The sequence below is a fragment of the Coenobita brevimanus genome, chromosome 98 (genome assembly GCF_032717465.1).
Source record: "Coenobita brevimanus isolate Jiangsu-jjx chromosome 98, ASM3271746v2, whole genome shotgun sequence".
In the NCBI taxonomy this organism is placed as follows: Eukaryota; Metazoa; Arthropoda; class Malacostraca; order Decapoda; family Coenobitidae; genus Coenobita; species Coenobita brevimanus.
Window position 1 is genome coordinate 822,873 of NC_137051.1, and position 24,831 is coordinate 847,703.

At 43.6% G+C, this 24,831-nt stretch overlaps 1 protein-coding gene across 1 annotated transcript in view; it reads right to left on the minus strand.

The window, feature by feature from the left end:
- LOC145414150 (uncharacterized) overlaps positions 1-15,940 on the minus strand; it is a 49,813-nt gene extending 33,873 nt beyond the window's left edge. The window contains exons 1-2 of the mRNA XM_080283717.1: positions 15,578-15,940; positions 14,588-14,821 (exon numbers count right to left, since the gene is read on the minus strand). Coding sequence (XP_080139843.1) covers positions 14,588-14,821; positions 15,578-15,940 — 597 coding nt within the window. The remainder of the gene's footprint in view (positions 1-14,587; positions 14,822-15,577) is intronic.
- Between the last annotated feature and the right edge of the window lie 8,891 nt (positions 15,941-24,831).

Sequence of the window (24,831 nt, forward strand, 5' to 3'; positions counted from 1 at the left end):
CCCCACATACACACGTGAGCTGTATTCCAAGCTGGGCAAATAAGTCCCTTTTGCAGAATTAGCAACTGTGCAGCGGTAAAGATTTCACGGAGTGGGTTCAGCACATCTAACCTCTGAGAAGCCGATTTTAAAGGAAGCAGTGTGATTCCCTCAAGAAAGATTACGAGAAAAAGGCACCGTGAAAAAAGATAAATGTAGAAAGAATGAGTTGTGTGTCGTCGAAGGTGGGCGGGGGAGGGAACTGTTATGTGGAAAGTTGTGGCACACAGAGCAATGAAGGAATCAAGTTTTTAGGCATGAAAACGCAAGGTCTCTTTCGCCTTAGTCACAAACAACAGCCAAATTTGACGCCAGGTGTGCCACTGCCTCCTCTTGTGACTGATGCGGTGCCTGCTGTGATGAACGATGTGAGAAGTGGGTGGAAAAGAGAAGGGTGGAGTCATCGATCAGTATATGAGTGGACAGGGCTAGATGTGCGGCTCGTCCTTCACAACTAGGAAGAAGGGAGTTGGTGAAAGGACAGACCCCACCTATCGACCTATCTATCTATCTATCTGTTTATCTATTTTTCACAACCAAAAAGCCCATCCAAGGTAATAAAAATAATCTGTCAGTAACATTAATCTAATTTCGCCAGCACCGCAATATCACCACCACCACAATCATCATCACCACCATCATCATCATTACACACAGCAAGAACCTCTGTCATTTCCATAACTCACGCTAGCTTCCCACACTTTCCCTGCATGGAGGGAGGGGGTGGGGAGGAAAGGAGGAAAAAGGGGGGAGGGGAAGGAGGAGGAAGAGGAGGGGAGGGAAAGCTGAAGACAAAGGGGGGTGGAGGAGGGGAGGGTAAAACACGAGAAAAATAAAGATGTGGAGAGAGAGAGAGAGAGAGAGAGCTGGTTCATCGCCTGCCTCTAAGATATTAATAGCCCCGATGTAACGAGGCTTGAGCGTACTTAATTACATCATTACCTTGCTGCTCATCACTCTTATTACATTTTCCCACACCATCCACTCATTACATTGAGTCGATTTTTTTTTTTTATCAACACGCTGCATCAGTGTCTTTGCTCTCTCTCTCTCTCTCTCTCTCTCTCTCTCTCTCTCTCTCTCTCTCTCTCTCTCTCTTTCACTACCGGTACCGTCTTTTTCTCTCTCTCTCTCTCACTACCGGTAACGTCTTATCACCATCACCACCATTATCTTCCTAATCATCATCATCATCATCATCATTTCCATTACTCACAATTCCCATAACCGTATCTCATTACGTCCACAATCATCACCATCATCATTGTGCGACCTTGCAGTGGTGAAGAGGGGTCGTAAGTGGTGAAGGGCGGATGCTGGTGGTGAGATGAAGAGGGAGAGGGAACTACTTGAAAGGAGTGAGGAGAGGAGGGAAGGGCAAGGAGGGGGAGGGAGAGGAGGGGAAGACAAGGAGGGGGAAGGAGAGGGGGGAAAAGAGGGAGGGGAAGGGAAAAGGAGAGTGGGAAGAGAGTGAGGGGAGGGAATGATGAAGTGAAGAGGAGAGAGGATGGAAAGGCAATGGAAAGAGGAAGAGACTAGAGAAGAAGAAAAGAGGATGGGAAAGAGGCAAGAACAAGTGAGGATGAGAGAAAAAAAAAGACAGATGAGCGAAATAATGACATGATTAAGAGATAAGAATTGGGATGGATGTGGAGGGGAGGGGGAGGGGAGGAAAGGAGGGGAGAGAAAAGAAGGGGTGGGGAGGAGGAGACAAAAAAGACAGGGAGAGGAGAGAGGAGGATGAGATGAGCTGAGAAAACGGGATGAGAGAGAGAGAAAAAAAAAAAGTAGGGGAATGTAAGGGGAAGTGAGGGAAGAAGAGAGGAAAAGAGGGGAGAGGAAGCAAAGATGGAGATAAAGAATGGGTGAAAGCAGTTATGGAAGAAGAGGATTAGGAGGGACGAAGGGGACATGGGAATAGGCAGGGAACCAAGGATAGAAAGACGAAAGGGAAACAAAGCAATGTGTGTGTGTGTGTGTGTGTGTGTGTGTGTGTGTGTGAGAGAGAGAGAGAGAGAGAGAGAGAGAGAGAGAAGCAGAAGAGCAAAGTAACCATAGCCTCAAGCAGAGCAGGATGGATGATGCTGAGAGAGACGCGAGAGAGGGAGTGAGAGAGAGGTGAGAGAGACAGGAAGTGAGGGAGGGTGAGCAGCAGGGTGCAGGTAACAAAGGCTGGGATGCCATGACTCCACTCGCGCCAAAAAATAACGAAACTAACGAAATAACAACAACAAAACACAACTTCCATTCGGCACGGAGCAAAATACAAAATCATTTAACAACGCCATTTTTTTTTTCTAGCCGTATTATCAACTTAGTCATTGAAAATAAAAGTTTAAAGACTATCCGTGAATATAATGACATCAGAGCCGAAATGGGTGAAATGAATGAAGTCGCTACACCCAACAATGTCAGTTCGTCTCAAAACAAAAATCAAAACTCATTCCAACCCTCCATGATATTTTTTGCGACTCACTATACAACCACAATACTTCAACTTCACTACATGAAAAAATAAAATACAACAGAGCCGAAATCATGCAGACCGAAACGCACTTATCCAAATGTAAACAAATCATTCGTCAGGTGGGTTTGTGAGTTATCGGTGCGGGCGTATGAAGAGTGGCGGTGCGGGATACAGTAAAAACAGGATGTGAAAGTCGCGCAAAAAGTATGCGAGACACTATTAAATGCGCAGGAGAGAGAGAGAGAGAGAGAGAGAGAGAGAGAGGGGGGGGGGGGATGACTATGAATTAAAGAGAACAGGTGTGATGTAGGGCGCGGTAGGATAAGCCAGCAGCTGTGAAAATGGGCGTGGGTGGGGAGGTTGAGTTGTGTTAATGGGTGTGGACGAAGGCAAGTGTGTGTGTGTGTGTGTGTGTGTGTGTGTGTGTGTGTGTGTGTGTGTGTGTGTGTGTGTGTGTGTGACAAATCAGGTGTGTCTATGTGTGGGTGGGTGGAATTTTAGTCTTAATCGATTCCACGGCAGAAATAATCGTAATCACAATTTCACGCTACATGATACTGTCCTAATTATTTATTCATTACTACTGTCATTTATTTGGTTATGATTTCATTATTTACGGTATCACTTCTCGTAACAGGAACATTCATAATTATATTTCACATGTTACAACACTAGAAGAGAGAGAGAGAGAGAGAGAGAGAGAGAGAGAGAGAGAGAGAGAGAGAGAGAGAGAGAGAGAGAGAGAGAGAATCATTCAGTTCCCAATTCAGTTCCTCACACTGAAATCATTAGCATAATTAAGTATACTATTCTTTGAAGGGCAGTCGTTAAGGGCTCCATTACTTTTCCCAACACCGTCATCATCATTACAGGTTTGTCAGGTTATTACAATCGATTCCACCTGTGACTTCACAAAATTACCACCACTGCTATCATCATCACAATCACCACTCCTCATCACCACCACCACAGTCACCATCACCTTACCATAATCGCCATCACCACCACTAATACCATCTTCGCGTCACCACCATTTTCGCTCATCACCTAACCTTCCTCCCACCATCACTACTCCCCATCACCGTAACTCATCACCTCTCCAACATCATCATCATCATTCCAGAAACGTAATATGCGAGTGTCCCAACATCATCACCACAACTACCATCATCACCATTTCTTCATCATTACTCTCATTCTCTCCACACCACCATCACCATCATCACAATTCCTTCACTGTTACTACTATTCTCTTTGCCGGATCATCACTACCACCACCACCACCACCACTATCATCATCATCATCATCATCATCATCACCATCATTATGACCACCACCACCACCACCACCATCAATATGACCACCACCACCAACATTATCATCATCATCACCATCATTATGCTCACTACCACCACCATGATCATCACCATTATAATAGAAAAGTTGGCCACCTCTCCACCAGCACACACACACACACACACACACACACACACACACACACACACACACACACACACACACACACACACACACACACACACACACACACACACACACACACACACACGGCAATTGTGAAACGCCTCTTGTCTCTTAGTTAGGAAGTTAGTTATGAGCAGGAAGACGGGTACTGCTAGTAACTGCTGTGTTGGGTAAGCAGAATGGGAAACCTAGGCCTATTTACTTTCGAATTACGTATCTAGATAACTATCTTACTAGTAACTTATCTATCAATGTCTCTACTATCTATATTATCAATCAATCAATCAATCAATCAATCAATCAATATATATATATATATATATATATATATATATATATATATATATATATATATATATATATATACACACACACTGTCAATCTATAAATATATCTATCAATTCATCCATTGCGATATCTATTACCGTATCAATCTCTATGAATCAAGATATCTACTATTAATATCTGCCAATCGATATAGCCTATCTATCAATCTGTCAATCAATAAATCTACTTAATCTATCTATTAGTGTATATAGGCTATATATATATATATATATATATATATATATATATATATATATATATATATATATATATATATATATATATATATATATATATATATCACTGTATCTACTATCAATCTATCCATCAGCATATACGAGACTCGTAGACTTCCCGACGCAAATTTACTGACTTCATCCAAAACGACCGAAAAAAGAAAAAAAATCAAAGCTCCTCTACCACCACTCCCTCCCTCCCAGGACAAGCAGCAAGACATTTCATTTACGACACAGTTAAGACAAGGAGTTAGGAATGCAAAGCTGGGAGAAGCGACGGGTGCAGCGGATCTTACTAACTCATCTTCGACAACTTCTTAACCTTGCATCAAGAGGGGAGGAAGAGGCAAGTGAAGAGGAATTAAGTTAGGTACAATCAAGGAAGAAAGTTTGTTCCCTTCTCCCGCTTGTTCCTCTTATCGCTGGATGTACAGCAATAATAATAATAATAATAATAATAATAATAATAATAATAAACTATGGTAGACGAAAGCAAATGGAACTCGACTCCCAAACACAACCATCCGTGACATCATTACTTGGCGGAAGAATGAAACGCAACCACTCAACTTAGTGACAATATTTCAGACTGTAAAGTATAATTACTGAGAAGTGGCCTTGGAATTATAGGCATTGCATCATGGGGTGGGGTATTGTAAAGTGATGCGCAATATTATAGGAAGTTGCAGAGAAATTAAGAGTTATAGACACTGGATTGATAGGTACTGCACCATGAGGCTGGATATTGCAAAGTGATGAGCTGTAGTACTGAGTGTAGTAAAGACATTAGTAACTTTAGGCACTGGAATGAAAGGTATTGCATCATGTGCCTGAGTATTGCTAGGTGATGTGCAATATTACAAAAAGTGGTAAACCAAATTAATACAGTTTTAAGCCATTTCGTTGCAGATATTACAACATGTACCGGAAAACTGCAATGTGATGTGAAGCAGTATATAAGGAGAGTGGTATAGAAATTAATACAGTTTTCACCCCAGCATTCTGTTTACTTATCTTTAATTTCATTCAACCATCAGACGATTTTCTTCAGCCGGGAAAATTCAAGCACTCAAAGGACTGATGAGAGGGATTAACAGTACTGACGAAGACGATTAAATACGACACAGCAGCACAACATTACAGATGAGTATTAAAAACAGTTCAGTTTTTGCAGATACGAACGATACGAGACGATACCCCTTGAGGCCGATGAAGCATTTTTAAATATAATTATTACTACCACTCAAAAGATCATATTACGACAAATCTTTAGTAATAAAAGTTAATGAAGGCTATATCTAACTGCCCCAGCCTAGAAACTCTCAGTAAATCTAGATAAAATGCTTAGTAGAAGAAACTTTAGAATATGAAATGTCATCACAGCGAACGTGTTACATAAAGAAGATTAAGAAGACAATTAAAACTTAGTAATGGCGGATGAGCTAGATTACTGTACGTGGTGTGTGTGTGTGTGTGTGTGAGAGAGAGAGAGAGAGAGAGAGAGAGAGAGAGAGAGAGAGAGAGAGAGAGAGAGAGAGAGAGAGAGACTACCAAGAGGCGACAGACCAGTTCACATGTAGGATGGGAACTAGAGGGGGGGGGGAGAGGGGAGGAGAGGAGGTAGAGGGGAAAAAGAGACAAGAGTTAGAGTAGGAGGAATGGAATGATATGCTTAGATAATTAGGGTTAAGTCTGGCTGAACACGGGTAAGTTAGTGTAAAGTAAAAGTGAGGTTAGATGAGGATTAGCTAAGAAGGCTAGACTAAGAGAGTGTAAAGATGTAGAGAGGATAGGTCTGATTAGGTTAGGTTAGGATAGATTGTTAGGTTAAGATGAATAGTATGATGGGTAAGGTTAGGTCCGGTAAGGTAACGTTATGCTATGTTAAGTAGATTAGATAAAGGGTTATGCTGGTTCATGTTAGGTAAATCAGGTGAAGTTGAGGTCATGGTATGTTAGGTCTGACAAAGTACATGAGTGTAGGGTTGCATGTGGTGTGTGTAACAGATGTGGTTTTGACACTCAGCTACCCACACACCGTTACATGGCCTTGCTTGTAACGGATGGGCCCTAACACAGCATAACATAACACCTCAAACGCTACGGCAATGTTCACGTCGGCTACAATGACAGGGCCCTCACAAGATCACCACTTTTTATTTTTTGTTTGCAGATTTTTTTCAAGTGTGACCAGGAAAGCCGCATAAACAGTGGCTTCACGGTCACACATATAATTTTAAGGTGACTCAGTGGATAACACGTTCGCCTCTCAATCCGTGCCTGTGTGTCCTGAATGTGGGTTCCAATCCGTCCTCAGCAGTCATTACAAACAAGTCCTATCATGACCTAAGTGAGCAAAAGTTCGCCGACGCTTCCCTGCCGGCTATAGCGTTGGTAGCTGTTACGTGAAATATTTCTGTGATCGCAATACGAAACACACACACACACACACACACACACACACACACACACACACAGAATATGAGAGAAAATGATACTCTCGGACGTCCAACGAGGAATGAGAAATGTGGAAGGTAGGGCACAATGCTGGTCGGGGGAATGGTGATGATTTATTCTCATGCCTGTACTTAGGTTGCAAGCCTGTACCCTGTAGGTTCAGACAGGACATCTATCGAGTACGCCACAAACGCACCTCATGCAATATATACCGGAACTAAAAATAACCCAACCCGTGCGAGTATAGCAGAGCATATGACATTACACCAGAGACAACAGCAGAGCACATGGTAGTATTTAAGAGAGTATAGCAGTGCACACGGTGGTATTTAAGAAGGTACAGCAGAGCACATGGTAGTATTTAGGAGAGTACAGGAGAGTACATGGTAGTACAAAAGACAGCAGGCTACAGAAGAAGGTCGGGTCGGGTGGGGAAGGAGTGAAAAATGTGGACGTGGGGAACCAAAGGATGATGTGAGGCCGTCACGGGAAGGGGAGAAGGAGATGAGGACGAGGAAAAGGAAGTGAAGAAGGATGACAAGGAGTTAGGTAAATATATAGAGATGTACACACACACACACACGAGAGAGAGAGAGAGAGAGAGAGAGAGAGAGAGAGAGAGAGAGAGAGAGAGAGAGAGCATTACACCACTACATTAAACCAGAGCGAAACAGCACCTGACCGAGACATTCTGAAGCAATACAGCACCACAGAACAGCACGGAACAACACTAATGGAAACACTGAACAGCACATCAGCACAGAAAATCCATAGCAGTGCGAGAGTAAACAGCAAAATAATAGCACAGTAGAATGCAGCAACTGGTGAACATGGCCATAATCAAATCACCAGAACACCTTTATATCACTTCCTGGCAACGTGAAGCAGCGGCACAGCAACACAAAATATCATGGGAGAGCAACTACACACAGCAGCACAGCATCCCTTTCCGGCAAAACAGCAGTAGACATTCCCCAATTGCATTACTAACCGCAGAATACAGCAGTGCAGCAACACATAGTAAGCGTGTGCGTGAATCGGAACAGCCCCCGCAGCAGCACGCCACAGTTCCTGGTTCTTAGCAGCATGATACAGCAGCACAGCATAACAGAAGACAGTATAAAAGTGAACGTTTGCATGAAGGACAGCTCAGTACAGTGTAACAGAACAGTACCGTACATCACAGCACTCCTTTGCATTATTATAAACCAGACAAGCACAGCACATCACAGTATCTAGTAGCAAGACACAGCAGCACACAGCACAGCATGAGAGTGAGAGTGTGCATGAAGGACATCACATCACAGCACAGCACAGCACAGCAGCCTAGTAGCATGACACGGTACATCACAGTGTAGCACAGCATAAGGGTGAGCGTGTGCATGGAGAGGACAGCAGCCAGCCGCATCTGTGCTGTGACTCACCGCAATCTACACACCCGTCAGACCGCGACACATCCCTCCTCCTCCACCCCCAACCCCTTCCACACCCCTCCTCCTCCACCCCCAACCCCTTCCACACCCCTCCTCCACCACCCCCAACCCCTTCCACACCCCTCCTCCTCCACCCCCAACCCCTTCCACATCCCTCCTCCTCCACCCCAACCCCTTCCACATCCCTCCTCGACTATCCCAACCCCTTCCACACATCTCCTCCTCCACCCCCAACCCCTTCCACACCCCTCCTCCACCACCCTAACCCCTTCCACACACCTCCTCCTCCCCAATCCCTTCCACATCACTCCTCCCCAACCTCTTTCCATACCCCTCCTCCTCCCCCAACCCCTTGCACACTCCCTCCCCAACAAACGTGGGTTAACCAAACTTCCTAGAGTTGCTAGGGTATTCAAAATTGACAACGAAATTATCACAATTTAAAATTCAACTATCATGGCAGAAAAGTCTCAGTAACAATCATCATTATTATTATCGCCATCGTAAATCATCATCATCAAGACCACTGTCCAGACTCAAACCTTTTCACCGCTTCGGGTACACTAAAACAAGAGAGTTTTTAACCCCTGAGACAAAATTTTAAAAAATTCTAAGGTAAGGTAGCCACAATCAACTCTAGTGTCTCCTTTTGCCATTATAAAAAGAAAACACATTACAGACGGAATGAAGTCTCTCTCTCTCTCTCTCTCATTATAGCCAACCAATAATCACACCACTGTAGATAAACCTGTTAATTGCTAAGCACTGCAATCCATAGATCATCACTAATACATGAATCGAGAGAGAGAGAGAGAGAGAGAGAGAGAGAGAGAGAAACTGGCACTCGTAAACAAGCCAGTAATTGATTTAAGCTAATTATAGGAGACACCTGAGATACACGTGTTAATTAAGCACTGCGATATATAATTAGTGATACATAAGCCTCGTCAAAACACCGAATCAACCAGTGACTGACGTAAGTTCAATACCCTCCCCACCACACCCCTCTTACACACCCCTAATCTCTCATCTCCTTTAACTCTCTTACTCCTCTTCACCACCACCACTACAATCGCTCTGTTTTCATGTGATGAAACTGGGCCACCATTATAGCTTAAATACTACCTGTATGTCCTGGTCGCAATTAAATCGATGAGCCTTGGTTATAAAGTAGGAATGAGCCTCCTTGGTTACCAGTGAAATTTACCATCAGCCAGACTACACCTGGGTATCAACTGAGCTGAAAAGGGCTTCCGAATTTTTGTCAGGAGATCGAACGTGCATTACCACCTCCACTCCTCCTCCTCCTGCTCTTCTTCCTCCTCCTCATCATCATCATTTTCCCTCACTTTTCTTCTCTTCCTCTTCACCTCACTTTCTCTCACTTCTCTCTTTTCTCCTGTTGTCCCCCTCTTTCTCTTCTAATACAGATCCTTATCATTGTTTCTCTTCCCCATCACATCACTCCAACTAAACACACACCTTGACCTCAATACCCTGCCTCCCATATCCTTCTTATCTCACCTATTACAACATTACAACAACAAAAACTACCACTACTACTATTACTACTACCACTACAAAGGAAAAAAATGGTCTACTCCTCATCCTACTTCACCTCCCTCGATGACTCTGCCCCCGGTGAAAACAAGAGTGGTCCAGATGGTTACCCTAGGATGCCCACCTGCCCACCTTGGCATGTCATTATCTGCCCTCTGCAACCATCATACCCTGCCCCACTACCATACCACACCCCTATCTTTACAACCATACCACACGCCTACCACTAACCTACCGTACCACACCCCTACCAGTGTACTCACTTCCACTATCCTCCTATCACCATACTCACTACCACCACCCTATCATACCCCACCCCTACCACCCTACTAATCACCACTACCCTACCAATATCCTTCCATACCACACCCATACAATCCCACCACATCATCACACTCTTCATCACTCTCTCATTCCCCACCCGTACTTCATCTCGTGACGCTAACCCAACGTCTCCCCACCACACCACACTCTTGACCCTTCCCTCATTCCATCCTCCTCAAGCCTTCACACTGCATCTCCTACACACCTCCCTCAACCCCACCACCCCCTTCACCTCAACACTTAGCTATCCCATTCACTCAGCTCCACCCGTCCCATCTCTGTGCCACATCCTCACCCCTACTCAACACCCCAACTAATTCCCAACCTTCACCTCCCTCCTCCCTACAAATTTCTCACTACACGATCACCTCCCCATTTATCCCATCCATCAACATCAGACCCTACCTCAGGCACCTATCTGCTTCATCCCTTACACACCTACTTCACACCCATACACTAACACTTGTTATTGAAGAGGGACGCCTTCACGGAGTGGTGGTGTATAGCAGGAGGGCAACTTCAGCCTGCAGTCCATAGGGTTCGTGTACAGATGGGCCTGGGGCTACTACTACTACTACTACAAAAACACATATATATTTCATCCTACACAACATTTACTCTACCCAGTCTATTCCTTACCTACCCTATCCCTAACCCATACCTTAACCTCCTAGCCTATCCTTAACTCACTGCCACTTTATTCCACTCTTCCCACACCGCCACCCAGCCCTCACCACTTAACATTAAGTGGCTTTGCAGATTTCGCAACAGCTCTTCCTAAGCACATTGCTCTCGAATATCCTCTTGAATGTTTTTTTTTTATGCAAACTACGGCACTGTTAAAACAATATAGCAAAACAGAAAATGCTAAGGAGTAATTGGAAAAACAAGTCGCTTAAGGACGAGGTGTTACGTTCCTATGCTATTTCCTTCAGTTACCCTACCCAACCTATTTCTCACCTACCTACCATTCTAGCACTTCTACAACCCCCCAACCCCCACTCACATCCCCCCATTATACCCTTTTCCCACCGCCCTTCCCACCCCTACACCTCCCCCATTTTATTCCCTTCCCACACCACCCTCCTATCCCCACCCCCACACTTACCTACCTCCCCGCCGCCACACACCTGTCGTCTCACCCACACCTGGCTCGGTTAGTGAGGCAGGTAATTAGAATACTGCCTACCTGTCCAATTATTTACTTTCACTTTCTTACGAACTTTATCATTTTTACTCGTCTTTCTTTTCGTTCCATTTCTCTTCCAATTCCTTCCCTTAATCACATTCTGCTTCCTCTTTTTTCTCTACTTGACTTACATTTAGGTACTATACACTCTTTTCACTTTATCTTGGCCTAAAACTACCATCTCTCCATCTTCAGTGCTGAGTTATAACAATGCATTAACGCTACAATATGGTGCTTGTCACGAAGAAGTGCTATGGAAATGATGTACAGCCCTACCATTGTCTGCGCCAAGTTAAGGTGAAAGAACTACAGCATCGCCACAGATACCACCACCATCACCAACATTCATCCTTATCACCACAACTACAGCTACCAACATTCTCAACTACCATGACTACCAACATTTCCAAACTTCATCATTACTACAAATGGTTACTAACATTAATCATCACCACCATCACCATCTCTTACCACCACTACTAACATCCCTAACCACCAACACCACCACCATCCACCTCAACCAACAAAACTACCAACATTTCCTTCTACGAGCACCACCGCAATTACGAAGCATCAATCATCAAAACTACCAACATCAACAGGCAATACCAGCGCCTTCCAACAAAACTGCCACCATCACATCCACAACTACCACCACCACCACCACCAGGTCTCACTCTCACTAGGTATAAAAGCCGCTGCGATTTCTCTCGACTTCCGGGCGAAGCGACATGAAAGTACAGTAAGATCTCGTTTAAGTAGTCTTTTTATGCTCTCTCTCTCTCTCTCTCTCTCCTGAATGAATATAAATCGGTAAGTATGGTTCATTTATCTATCTACCTATCTGTCTATCTATTTATATGCAGTCGCCTCAACCCCTTCAACCCACTGACGTACTTTTCCTATATTCCTGACATCCTTAAACAATTTTATTCAGTCCTGGAAAAATATTAAAATGAGACATCGGACTGAAGGAGTTAAGGAGGGGGAGATCAAGAATTATCAGTCCCCACGTCGCTCTGCCCTCCGCTATTTGGCTGCCCTCCCCCCACCTCAAACTACCCCACGTGAAATACCGATGAGATGTGGTGCGTAACCGTAACATTACCGGGAGCTGAATCATCGAGTTGCGTTATACGTCCGTCACACCGAGGAACGCACGTGACGCACCCATCACCGTAACACACACGCATATAAACTTACATACGCATACACTCACACACATAAACCTACATACAGGCATACTGTCACATAGACCGTGCATGAATAAATCAACACACACACACACACACACACACACACACACACACACACACACACACACACACACACACACACACACACACACACACACAAACAAACACACACCAAATCCATCCTGACACAGATTCTGAACATACAGGGTGGGTCTTTTTCGTGAATCTCACTAGGCATATAGGCTACAAGGCGTCACACACACACACACACACACACACACACACACACACACACACACAGAGTAGAGTGTTTTAATTATGGGTGAATCCTGCTATCTGCCATGGTAAGCTCAACGAAACCAAAGAACAGGTAGGAAATGTGTGTGTGTGTGTGTGTGTGTGTGTGTGTGTGTGTGTGTGTGTGTGTGTACAGGAAGAGGGTGACGTTCTGCAACCCATCCCTTGAGAGAAGTGTTGAGTGAGTGTTTGTCCTTCTCTCTCACTCTCTCTCTCTCTTTCTTTCTCTCTCTCTCTCTCTCTCTCTCCTTTCTTTTACCCAGGCAGGAGCAACAACCAAATCCCGTGACTGCTGAAGTTCCTGCTACGATGGACGTTGTGAGAAGCGAGTGGAAAGGTGAAGGGTGGAGTCATCAGCGTATGAGTGGACAGGGCTAGGGATAGTGAACGGTGGAGCCATCAGTGTACGAGTGGATAGGACTGGATATACAAAGCATTAAGTTACTGATGAATTCAAAGTCAAGATGCGTAAATGAAACCAGAACCTAATAACAGTTACCGTAACCTAACAAATGAACAATAATAATACCAAGCCGTGCAAAAGAACAATAATCATACCAAGCTAAACAAATGACCAATAATAATACCACGCTAAACAAGAGAACAAAAATAATACCAAGATAAACAAAAGAACAATAATAATAATAAGCTACATAAAATAACAATAATCAGATATGTAGGACCCTCATTTGATCACTTCAGAATCCTTGTAATCTATATATAAGGAATGTCAACACCTATAAAAAATAACATATTGCAAAATCAACGACCAATAAATGGGCTACAATATAACCTTTCTTTTTTTCTTTATTCAGAACCCCCAAACTACGTCTATGGTGTCAGAATCCAATAACACTTTTCAAAACTAATCAACAAGAATCAAGTGTGGATTGTAAGTGGATTTTTGGGCGTGAGAGCAGGGTAATCGATGCAATAGGGTGAGTCAGCGTGAATCATGCTTCTACCCTTCTTCATGGAACTCACCGTTGCTGTGTTTCGTAAAGGTCACACACACACACACACACACACACACACACACACAAACCTTCCCTCTCTTCTCTCCCAATCACAAAATATGATCACAAAATATACACCGCAACTGGTAAAAAAAAAAAATTAATAAAAAAAAAAAAGTATGAACAGGATCACCAAACAACCTTTTACCTCCGAAAACTATAAGAGAAAAATATCCAATTAAAAAAAAAAATGCACAGAAACACATCAACAATAATAGAAAAAAAAATAAATGCCAGTAACTTTTCACTCGAGAGAAAAAAAAAAATCTGAACATACTGCATAGTCTCGGGGGGAAAAAATCAATAAATGCACAAAGAAGTACCATTCACAGAAAAAACACCATATAGCAAGAACATTTCTTAAATTTTACCCCCTAAAATATAACTACCGGTACATATATGGAAAAAAAAAAACAGCTCATAATGGAAAAAAATCAATCACTCAATAGAAAATGAAAAGGAGAAACTAATAATCAATAGTTACTCTGAATCTAATAAATAAATAAATAAATAAATACTACAGAACAACAAAAACAGCAATAGTAACAATGCATGCAACTCACCGAGGCAGGCTCAGACGTGGAGGACTGGGAGCCACTCGAGGCGTTGGTGTTGCTCGAATTGGAGGACGTGTTCGAGGTCCAGCTCCGAGATGAATTCCTCCCGCTCTGAGCCGAGGAAAAGCAGCTGTCGGCGGAGTTGAGGCTAAGGGAATCCGGACTGAGTAGCAATCCGGCCCCACTGACCAGCCTGGCATGTCCCCGAACGCCAGGTAAACGCAGGAGGTTCTTCAGGCTCTCAAGGTCTGAGTTTTGGAAGGTCTTGGAGGAGTTCTGCGGAATTTTGGAGTTTCTGGTGATGGTCGTGCTGGGTTCGGAGTTTCGGCGAGGGCATTTCAGGTTCCCGGATTCGCTCTGGTTTCTCGGCTCGTCCTCCTGATTCAATAGGTACTTTTTCTCCGTGTCTTCTTGAGCCTGTATGTACTTCCCTGTGTCGCCCTGGTCCTGTAGGTACTTCCCCAAGTCCTCCTGGTTCTCTATGTACTTCCCTCCAGTGTGTTCCTGATTCTGTATGTACTTCCCCGTGTCCTCCTGGGTTTTAGGTAAGTACTTGAGGATGCCAACGTCATCTTGTGGCTGCTTCTGTTGTAAGTAGGTCCCGATTTCACTTCCGGATTTCTGGTGTAAGTATTTCAAGGTACCAACATCGTCTTGGGCCTTCTGTAAGTACCTCACCGCGTCCTGCTGGCTCTTCTGCAAGTACTTTGAGGCATCACTGTCGTCCACGTCACTTGGTATGGGTTTCAGGGTTCCTTCATTATCATCACCTAAATACTTTTCATCTTTAAGTGAGTTTTTCAAAGTTCCCCCGTCCTTTTTTAAGTATCTAAGTGTGCCTCCATGACTCGGTAGACGTTTCCAGGTACAGGAGTCATCGTTAAGTGGGTTCTTCAAGGCACTTCCACCATTCTCCGAGTATTTAAGTGTCCCTCCGTCATTTTCTAGATACTTAAGCGTCCTTCTGTGGTTTTCTAGGTATCTCAAGCCCCGCACTTCATCCCCGTTTAGGTACCGTCCCCGCCCATCCTCCCTCTCACACAATCCGGCCAAATCGGTCACACTGGAACTCAGCGGGTGATTCAAGTGGTGAGCTAAGCGCGCCGGAGATCCCTCACTTCGCACCGACCGCAGGGATATGGAGTCGGGGGGCGTGTGTCGGGAGATGAAAGATAGTCCCCGACGCACACTGGCCGTAGATACACCCGACCACGTCCCGACTTGGTAGCCCGCCTGCTGTTCGGCCCTCGCGTAGGCTACGGGGACTACCAGGTTATCGCAGTCCACCCCACGCTCGCTGTAGCCCTGGCGAGGAAGGTTCGGGCAGGGGAAACGCTGAGGACTGGCGTGTTTGAGCATGGCGGCATCTGTTGTGGAGGAGAGAGAGAAGGGGTTAGCTTTGAGTAAGACAGACAGACAGGCGCAGAGAGAGAGAGAGAGGGGGGGGGGGGAGACGTACTATACAATAAAACACACACACAAGTACACATGAAAACACCGAAGTATATTCACACGACACAAACCGCACATCTAAGCACAAACACAATCTCTCTCTCTCTGTTTAGCTGTAATCTCCATTCACTCCCTCAGGCTCACGGTCCATCCTCTACAATCCCCCACCCGCACTACCATCACACCCATTTCGCTCTATGCCTCTTTCATGTCCTATTAATGCCTCTTTTATGCTGTCTGTCTCCCTTGTGCCCTTTCCATGCCTTTCTTCTCGAGCCATATTCTCCTCAGTTAATGCCCTGTTCATGCCTTCCTTCTAATCGTCGCCTCATGCTTTGTTTATCTTTTTATACCGTTATTATCAAAACTATCTTAAACCCTATAACTGAGATTATTTTTAGTCATGCTTTCTTTAATTTGGTGGTCTAGTGGTTTGAAAGCCCCCGTCGGAGTGACGGCCATGCATAGGTTTCAATTTCCAAGAGGCGATTTTTTTTTTTTTTAATTTCCTTCCCCAGCTTAGTCCTCCCCCTCCCCCCAAAAACAAACAAACAGCAGTTTAAGTCCAAGTGTTACATATATACCGTACACAGTCCGTTCCCTGGGTCTGAGGCCCGTATTCTCGTAGGTTAAGGAAGACCCCTACCACGCTTCCCTAAGCGATTTATTTTGCCTATTGCATATTACTATCCTACTGTATTCTGTGTTATATAAATCCTTCCAACACAGCCCTATTCCGCACTCCGTACCGGTACCATACACAAGGATACTAACCAGCCATGTCTAAAAATAAATCGCCAAGGATGAGGTGCCAGGAAGCCTCCTTACCAAAGAATAAGGGCCTAAGGCGTCCTGATACGTGACCCACACTTTCACACATCACCACTCTGGCACTAATACCCCCCGTCCACACTGGGAGCATATTAGGGCTGTCTCACTCACAACAGGTGTTATGGTATTAGCAGGGGTGTTGGGATGACATGGCAGTGGCTCTTGCGGAAGGCAGGTCGTGTTTTACTTCACCTCGAACATATAGTTTTTCTTTTTTGTTTTTCCTTCACTACGGACCAACTTTTTTTTTTTCCTTCTCGGATCTACTCTTCTGTTTTCCCTTCTCAAAACTACTCTTTTTATTTCTCGAACCTACTTTTTTTTTTTTCTTTTCGACACTACTCTCTCGAAGCCACTCTTGTTTTTCCTTGTAGTCTACTCGCACCTACTTTTTCTGTTTTCCATTTTCTTGTACTCTTGCAACATTTACTTTTTTCTGCCCTAAACTACAATGTTCTGTTTAACGTGATAAAAATCCTTCCCTGTCCCTAGTCTTCTCAGTTTCACCCATAACTTTATTTATTTATTTACTTTTATGGGGGGAGAGGGGGAGTACTGTAATGAAAACCTATGACGACGACGACGACGACGACGATGACATTCTAAAAGTACGCTTACATTCATCCATGCATACCCGGTAGCTACATACTATTCATACACATACATACCCCGGACATACATGTATATACACACCCGGTACATACATACACATGCAGCACATACCCGGTACATACACATTCATACCCGGTACCTACAACACATGCATACTCGGTACATATACTGTATACACATTCATACCCGGTACATACATACATACCATTTTAGTCTTTCCATGTGCATCATACTGCTATGACAAAACTACTTCACGTAAGCTACCACCGTCCAAGGCCACAAGGAGGTATCGGCAGCCTTTGAAGGTGTACCGCCTATCTCAGTGAGTAAGGTAGGCTAGACCACGTGACAGGTTTGGCCACTCCGCCACCACACAGGCTATCACTACCAAGGGAACACTGATCCCACGCCTCTCACACCTTACACAACCAGTACAGTACAAGTTAAATAGTGAACGACAGTATGCTAACACACACACACACACACACACACACACACACACACACACACACCAAGCATACTGAGACTGCTATTTCGTGCACTCGTAAAAATCCAACAGTTCAACCCAAACATTTAATGAACAATACCGGTACTTGACCCCCCAACAATACATTTTGAAAACGTTTTATGACAGGTACCGGTTTACGATTTACCTCACATAACGAGCAGAAAATAACATCACTTCTGCAAACCCTGCCTTGGAGAGAGAGAGAGAGAGAGAGAGAGAGAGAGAGAGAGAGAGAGAGAGAGAGAGAGAGAGAGAGAGAGAAAGGGGGGGGGGCTGGAAATTAGTCTTCAAGAAACCCATTCACGGAAGTACACTTACTCTAACCTGGCAGAGCCCTAACGCTTTTCTACTCAGTTGATGTCAAAATAAAGGGTCAGTTTAAATAGTAACCAAGGAGATTCGATCCTACCTCAAATCTAGAGCTCACTGAGTTTCATGCAACCACGTATCGTTGTATTTTTATGAACCGTTATCCAGAGCTAAAGACAATCGTACCGAAGGGGTTAAACATGCCTATAGTTTTAGCTAATGCAAGATTCTGAAAATGAAACTCAAAGCCTCATATCGATACATACTAGTACATATATAGTTTACTGGTTGAGTTAGGAAGTTCATTATTTCTGCAGGTGATGAATATATTTAAGTCCATAGCTGACAATAAATACCTATAATAAAAGAAAATTCCACACTAAACAAAGGAAAGGTTACCTAAATTATCTCATGCATGCAAACAAAAACCTATACCGGTATATCAGACTTTGTTATAGAAAACACTCAATTTAACGTGTCGACAAGCTAGACGAGAACATATAACACTCCGACTTATCTTGGAAATATAAAAGCCTCACAAACTTCAAACAAAACAAAACAAATCAGCTAAACAACTCATTTACGGGTTAGAGGAAGAAATCCGTCACAGTCTGGAAAGAAAGGCCTAAAAATCCGAACGGTTCTCGTATAGCCCACTTTCTAACGGCTTCGGTGTCTGGGTGGACTCAAGTGACGTGGGTGTCGGTGTGTGTGTGTGTGTGTGTGTGCAAATGACGTGCTGAGCGTGTATGAAAAAAAAGTTTGCAACTTTCTGTGAGAATAAATGTTTTTATTGTCATGAATGCCTGGACCATTTTATGTGCCGTGTAAGTAATTGGGTAGACAGTGCCTGCCTGTGTTCAAACGAAGGTATGACCTAACTATGCAGATAATTTTTATGTTGCTTGTGTGCAAATTGTGTAATGTGTGTGTACTTACAAACAACTGCTTTCATCCAGCCTGAGCATATAATTGTGTAGGCTGCTTGAAATTACTGAATGGCGTATGTGTGGTAATAACTGTGCAACATATGAAAATAGCTTGCCTACAAGTGTGAAATTATGTGAGTACCTTATAGTGCAACTGAACCGAGAAATATTTAACTGGTTATGTTCTTACCTAATTGTATTTTTACAGGAATGAGTCAACCTCGTACTGTCCCGTGTCTTAAACCATATTTATCGTACATATCCTTAAATTTGTGAATTGTTTTGGCACACACTATTTCATTCGGTAGTGAATTCCACTGATCAATTGCTCTATTTGGGAAACTAAATTTCCTTACGTCTTTATCACCTCTCTTTTTATGCAGTTTTTTGCAGTGTCCTCTTGCTGATGCTTCCCCATACGTTAAGTAATCATTTATGTCTATTTTCTCCTTCCCTGATATGCATTTACATAGCATAATCATGTCACCTCTTTTCCTTCTCTCCTGTAGTGTTGGTAGATTCAGTTTATTTAGTCTTTCTTCATAGCTTAGATCCCTTAAGCTAATTGGTACCCATCTTGTAGCGGCCCTTTGAACTTTTTCAATCTTGTCTATGTGTTTTTTGAGATGAGGACTCCAGACTACTGATGCATACTCCAGGGTTGGTCTGATGAAGGATGTTATTATCTTTCTTAGCATATCTTCATTTATGTATGTAAACGCTATTCTCATATTGGCAAGCAGTGTATACATGTTCCGTACCTTCTCACTGATGTGGTCAGCCGGAGATAGTCTGTTATTGACAATCACACTTGATTACATGACACTTGTCCATATTGAATTCCATTTGCCATGTATTGCTCCATTCATGAAGTTAATTTAATTCTTCTTGTAGCTCTTTACAAGAGTCTGTTAGTAATTCTCTTTTGTATTTTTGCATCATCTGCAAATATATTTAGATAGCTTTCATTTCCTGTGTTACTGTCTATATCATTTATATACACCAAAAACATGATCGGTGCCAGCACTGAGCCCTGTGGTAGTCCACTAGTCACTTCTTTCCATGATGAGTAATTTCCCCTTAGTACTGCTCTCATTTTTCTTTTCATGAGAAAATCTTGCATCCAACAATACAGTTTGCCTCGAATTCCTCCTTGATGGTTCAGTTTCCATAAAAGTCTTTGGTGTGGTACTGTTTCAAATGCTTTCTTGAAATCTAAATATACTGTCCACCCACCCTTCTCTTTCCTGTAATGTGTCCGTTACTCTGTCATAGTTGTGTGTGTGTGTGTGTGTGTGTTGGGTTTTTGTGCGCTCAACTTTATGCAAACTGTGTGTGTGTGTAAGTCCAACACCACAATGTCACAGGGGAGGGGGGTAAGGAGGAAGGAGAGGGGGAAATGGGGGGAGGGGGCAGAGGTCAACGTGAGGTGACTTCTTGACGCGCACATAGGCTACGCACACACATGCACGGTACTCACACATGCCGGTAGCTATGCAAGTATTGTACATTCAAGAACACAATGTACTCACACTCCTGTTGGCTTACTCTCACACACACACACAATTTACAGTACTACTAAACACAGCCATGTAAGTGACCTTACAGTAAAGACGCTAGGCTATGTTACAGTGGCGATAACACACTATTAATTTACTTGGTTTCACTGTAAGAATAGGTGTCTGGCTGCAATTAAATCTGGTAGGCAAGTTTAAAAATAACAGTTAACGGTCGCGGTAAGATAACGTTTGATCAATATTATCTTTGTTAGGTTTAAATTGAGTAAGGCTAGTTAAAGCAGTGATGGTTAGTTTAGATGTTACGATTCTGGGTCTTCATGATGGTTTAGTTTCCTTGGCTACGATGTTGGGTAAAATATATAAACCTTGTCAAGTTATCTACTCGCATGGGTCTTTGCGAAGTTAGCTACGGCTCTGCACGGGCTTTTTTGGTGTACGTTGCTGACCCAGTTGAATAAAAGTGCACTGACTACATACACAGACCTTGCAAACACTTACCAAAATCCCAAGTGTTGCTGCCTCCAGGACCATGCTACAGGCGACGAAAAACTGTTTCATAAACAAAAATCACTTAGGACACTTAACAACTCACTTCTCGTCTCGTCTCTAACCTCACGGTAAGTCGGGGACATGTAGCAACATAATTCCATACCACTACACCTGATTTCACCGTAATTATTTGTAAATCGTCAGTTATATCACTGTTTTCCCAGCACGCGAGAATCAGAACCTGGAAGGCCCGCCGCACCCAACCTCCCCACTGGACGACTGGGAGGTAACTGAGGCTGGGCGGAGCTTGTTGCTACATGGATGCCCCGCCTTCTCTCCCCCTTTCCTCTTCCAACTCTCCTCTCTTCCCCCTTCTTCGGACTCTCCTCGTCTCCCCTTTTCTTTCTTCCTCTCTTCTCTCTTACCTCTTCCATTCCCCTCCACTTTTCTTCCGTCTCTCTTTCCTCGTCGTTCATCCCTCTTCTCCTCCCCCTTATATCTCGTCCTCCCCCTCCCTTTTTCTCTATTTCACATACATCCCCTTCTTACATTATCTTCAGTTTTTTCCCCTCCCCTTTTCTTTCTTCCACCTCTCCTCTTTCATCCCTCTTCTTCCCTGCCCGGGCTGCCCCCTCGATCTTTCCTCCTCTCCTCCCCGTTTCTCTTACATCTCCCCTCCCCTTCTCTGTTTCACATACATCCTCTTACATTAGTTTCACTTCTCCTCCCCTTTTCGTTCTCTTCCAACTTCCCTTCCTCCTTTTTTCTTTCCTCCAACTTCTCTCCTTCCCCTGCTCACTCGATCTTTCCTTCCACCCCCCTCCCCTTCTCTCTCACATACAGTATACAGTATCCCCTTCTTACGTCAGCTTCACTTCTCTACCCTCCTACTGTCTCACCACAGCACGCAATAACGATGAAGCTTCAACGGTAATAATCCATTTTCTCTTAAAGCAGACATAACTGCCTCGTGAAAACTGAGCTCATAAAGAATAAAAATTTGACGATTTCAGCTCATGACGGTTCCAGGCACGTGGTAATCACAATATATCGTTTCTGTAATTTAATCTTAGGACATTCTCGTAACCTTGGGAGGCTTCTGGCACCTACTCATTTGCGATTTATTGTATATTGCTGTATACTTAATTGTTTTCCACATCATTAATGCAGCAATATGGACAGTTTTGGTACTGGACTGGGATGCCTTCCCTCATTGAGGATGATGGATTTCAGAAAAAAGGGAAGCTAATTCAGCCTGCAGTCAGTTGGGTTCACGTCCAGATAAACTTTAGGCCAAAACAATATGGACAATTTGCACAAATAGCATACTTAGGCCACCACTAGACAATTTTAGTCGTTAGGAAAGACGGCTATATTGAAACCCGTCCGGAAAAAAAAAAAAAAAAAAAAAAAAAAAAAAAAAAAAAAAAAGCGCCAAATTAACTTTCATCCAATTACTGACTGCTTTTTCCAGCCCATCAGGAACGTAGGGGACCAGAACTAAGCTCACAATCATAACATTCAAGACAAGAGTGGCTAAATTACTCGTCCCTGAGGCGCAGTGCCATTATAGGCAATAAATCCCAACCATCCCTCAGAAACCAACTGGGTCTCATCTCTCATCCAACTGCAACGACTTAAGCCACTACACCATTTGGTATATGGTTCCTAGCCAGTGCAGAACATGGTTTCCAGGACTGCATAAAATCATATGGCTTATAACTAAGTGCAGAGGGGTAGTAAACAGCACATCTGCCCACCTCCTCCACCTCAATAAAAAAAAATAATAATAATAATTAAAAAAAAAAAAAAAAAAATCAGCATAAAATCAACAAAAGGTCTCTGGGAGCACCCAGCTGAAGTGGCTTGGTTTCCTGCAGTCTACTGAACAATGTTTATGTCCAGATGAGTCTAGAGCCAAATCAACATCAATTCATCCTGGCTGAGATACAGTACAATGAGGCCGGGAGGCTAGAGGGCAGATGCTAAGAGGAACACGGCTATGGAGCTTACCTCTGTACAATTAAGGTTTTGAAGATATGGTAGATTATTCACCCCCTATCCTGAGACGAAAAATGACTACATCAACCAGCTTACCATAGTTACCTTCCCTGTATTACCCTACGTACAGTACTCATGTTACCTGCCAACCAACAGTGGTTGGATGGATACCTTCCAGTTATGTTGCACCAGCTGCCCGCACCAGCACACAAACCCTAACAATAACAAACATATTGGCAGTTTCATAGTTAGAAATGCTAATCACTAGGCCACCACTGCCCAGTACAGTATGGGGATAATCGCAGCCCAGTACAGCATCGGGATACGCTAATTCACATAATGCGCTAGCATCAAGTTTAACAACATAATCAGTTAATGATAAGGCAACATAACACCATCCATCCGCCCCTCTCCCGGTGACGCCTCAACGAGTTGCCTGGAACCACTCACTTAATTTCTGCAACATTTGCGGCCTTCCGTCTTTCTCTGTTGAGCACCACCTCTCCTCCCCTAAACCTCATCTTCCCTTCTTAACTGAGACTCAGCTGTCTGTGGCAACTGATAGCAAACCCTTTTCTGTATCTTCCTACTTTCTCTATACTCATTTCAAAGCTAAAGGTGGCTCTTTTGTATATGTAGGCAATTACTTATCTCACTCTCATGTTCCTGAGCTTGATTCTTCTGAATTCTCTCTCTCTGGCTTCGGCTTTCCTGTCATTCTCTAACTAAATATATATGTGCTATTTACTTATTCCCTAATTCTACTACTATGAAAAATTCAACTATCTTACTTCTACAATGGAACACATTCTATGTTTCTCCTTTCTCTGAAATCTCCATTCTAGGAGATTTTAATGTTCACCACCACCTTTGGCTCTCCTCTCCTTTCACTCATCCACCTGGTGAACAAGCCTACATCTTTTCTATCCTTAAAGACCTAGTGCAGCTTTTACAGCACCCTACCCGTATCCCTGACCGTCTTGTGGAGAGTTCCAACATAGCTGACCTCTTCCTTACAAGTCATCCTTCTGCTTACACTAATAATCTTTCCTCTCTGTTGGGCTCCTCCGATCACAACCTTATTACCTTGACCTGTTCTATTGCTCCAGTACGGCCTGTGGACCCTCCAAAGAAAAGTTGGTTGTGGCACTTTGGAGCTGCTGATTGGGAAGCCCTCAGGCAGAACTTCTTTGATTTTCCCTGGAATTATTTTTGCTTCCATGGCCGAAAGCCATCTGAGTTTGCCTTGCGCATTACGGAGGTTATTCTCTCAAGCATGGAAGAACGAATTCCTCTCGTATCCTCTGACTAGTGCAAGAAAGCCTTGGTTTAATCACTAATGCTGTCCACAACAAGGAAAGGGCCTATAAAAGGTGACAGAGCCTGACAGAGCCAACCCTGCCTAGGCAAATTCTATCACCCTTGTCTATCAACTTGTACCTTTCCTTCTTGCTGGCAGTGTGCTCTCATTCAGCCTGTCCCAAAGTAGGATAACCATTTCCAACCCTCTAACTATCGTCCAACTGCTTTAACATCCTGTGTCTCAAAGTTTTCAAGTCAATTCTTTACAGGAAATTTTTAAATTTTTACAGCATCTTC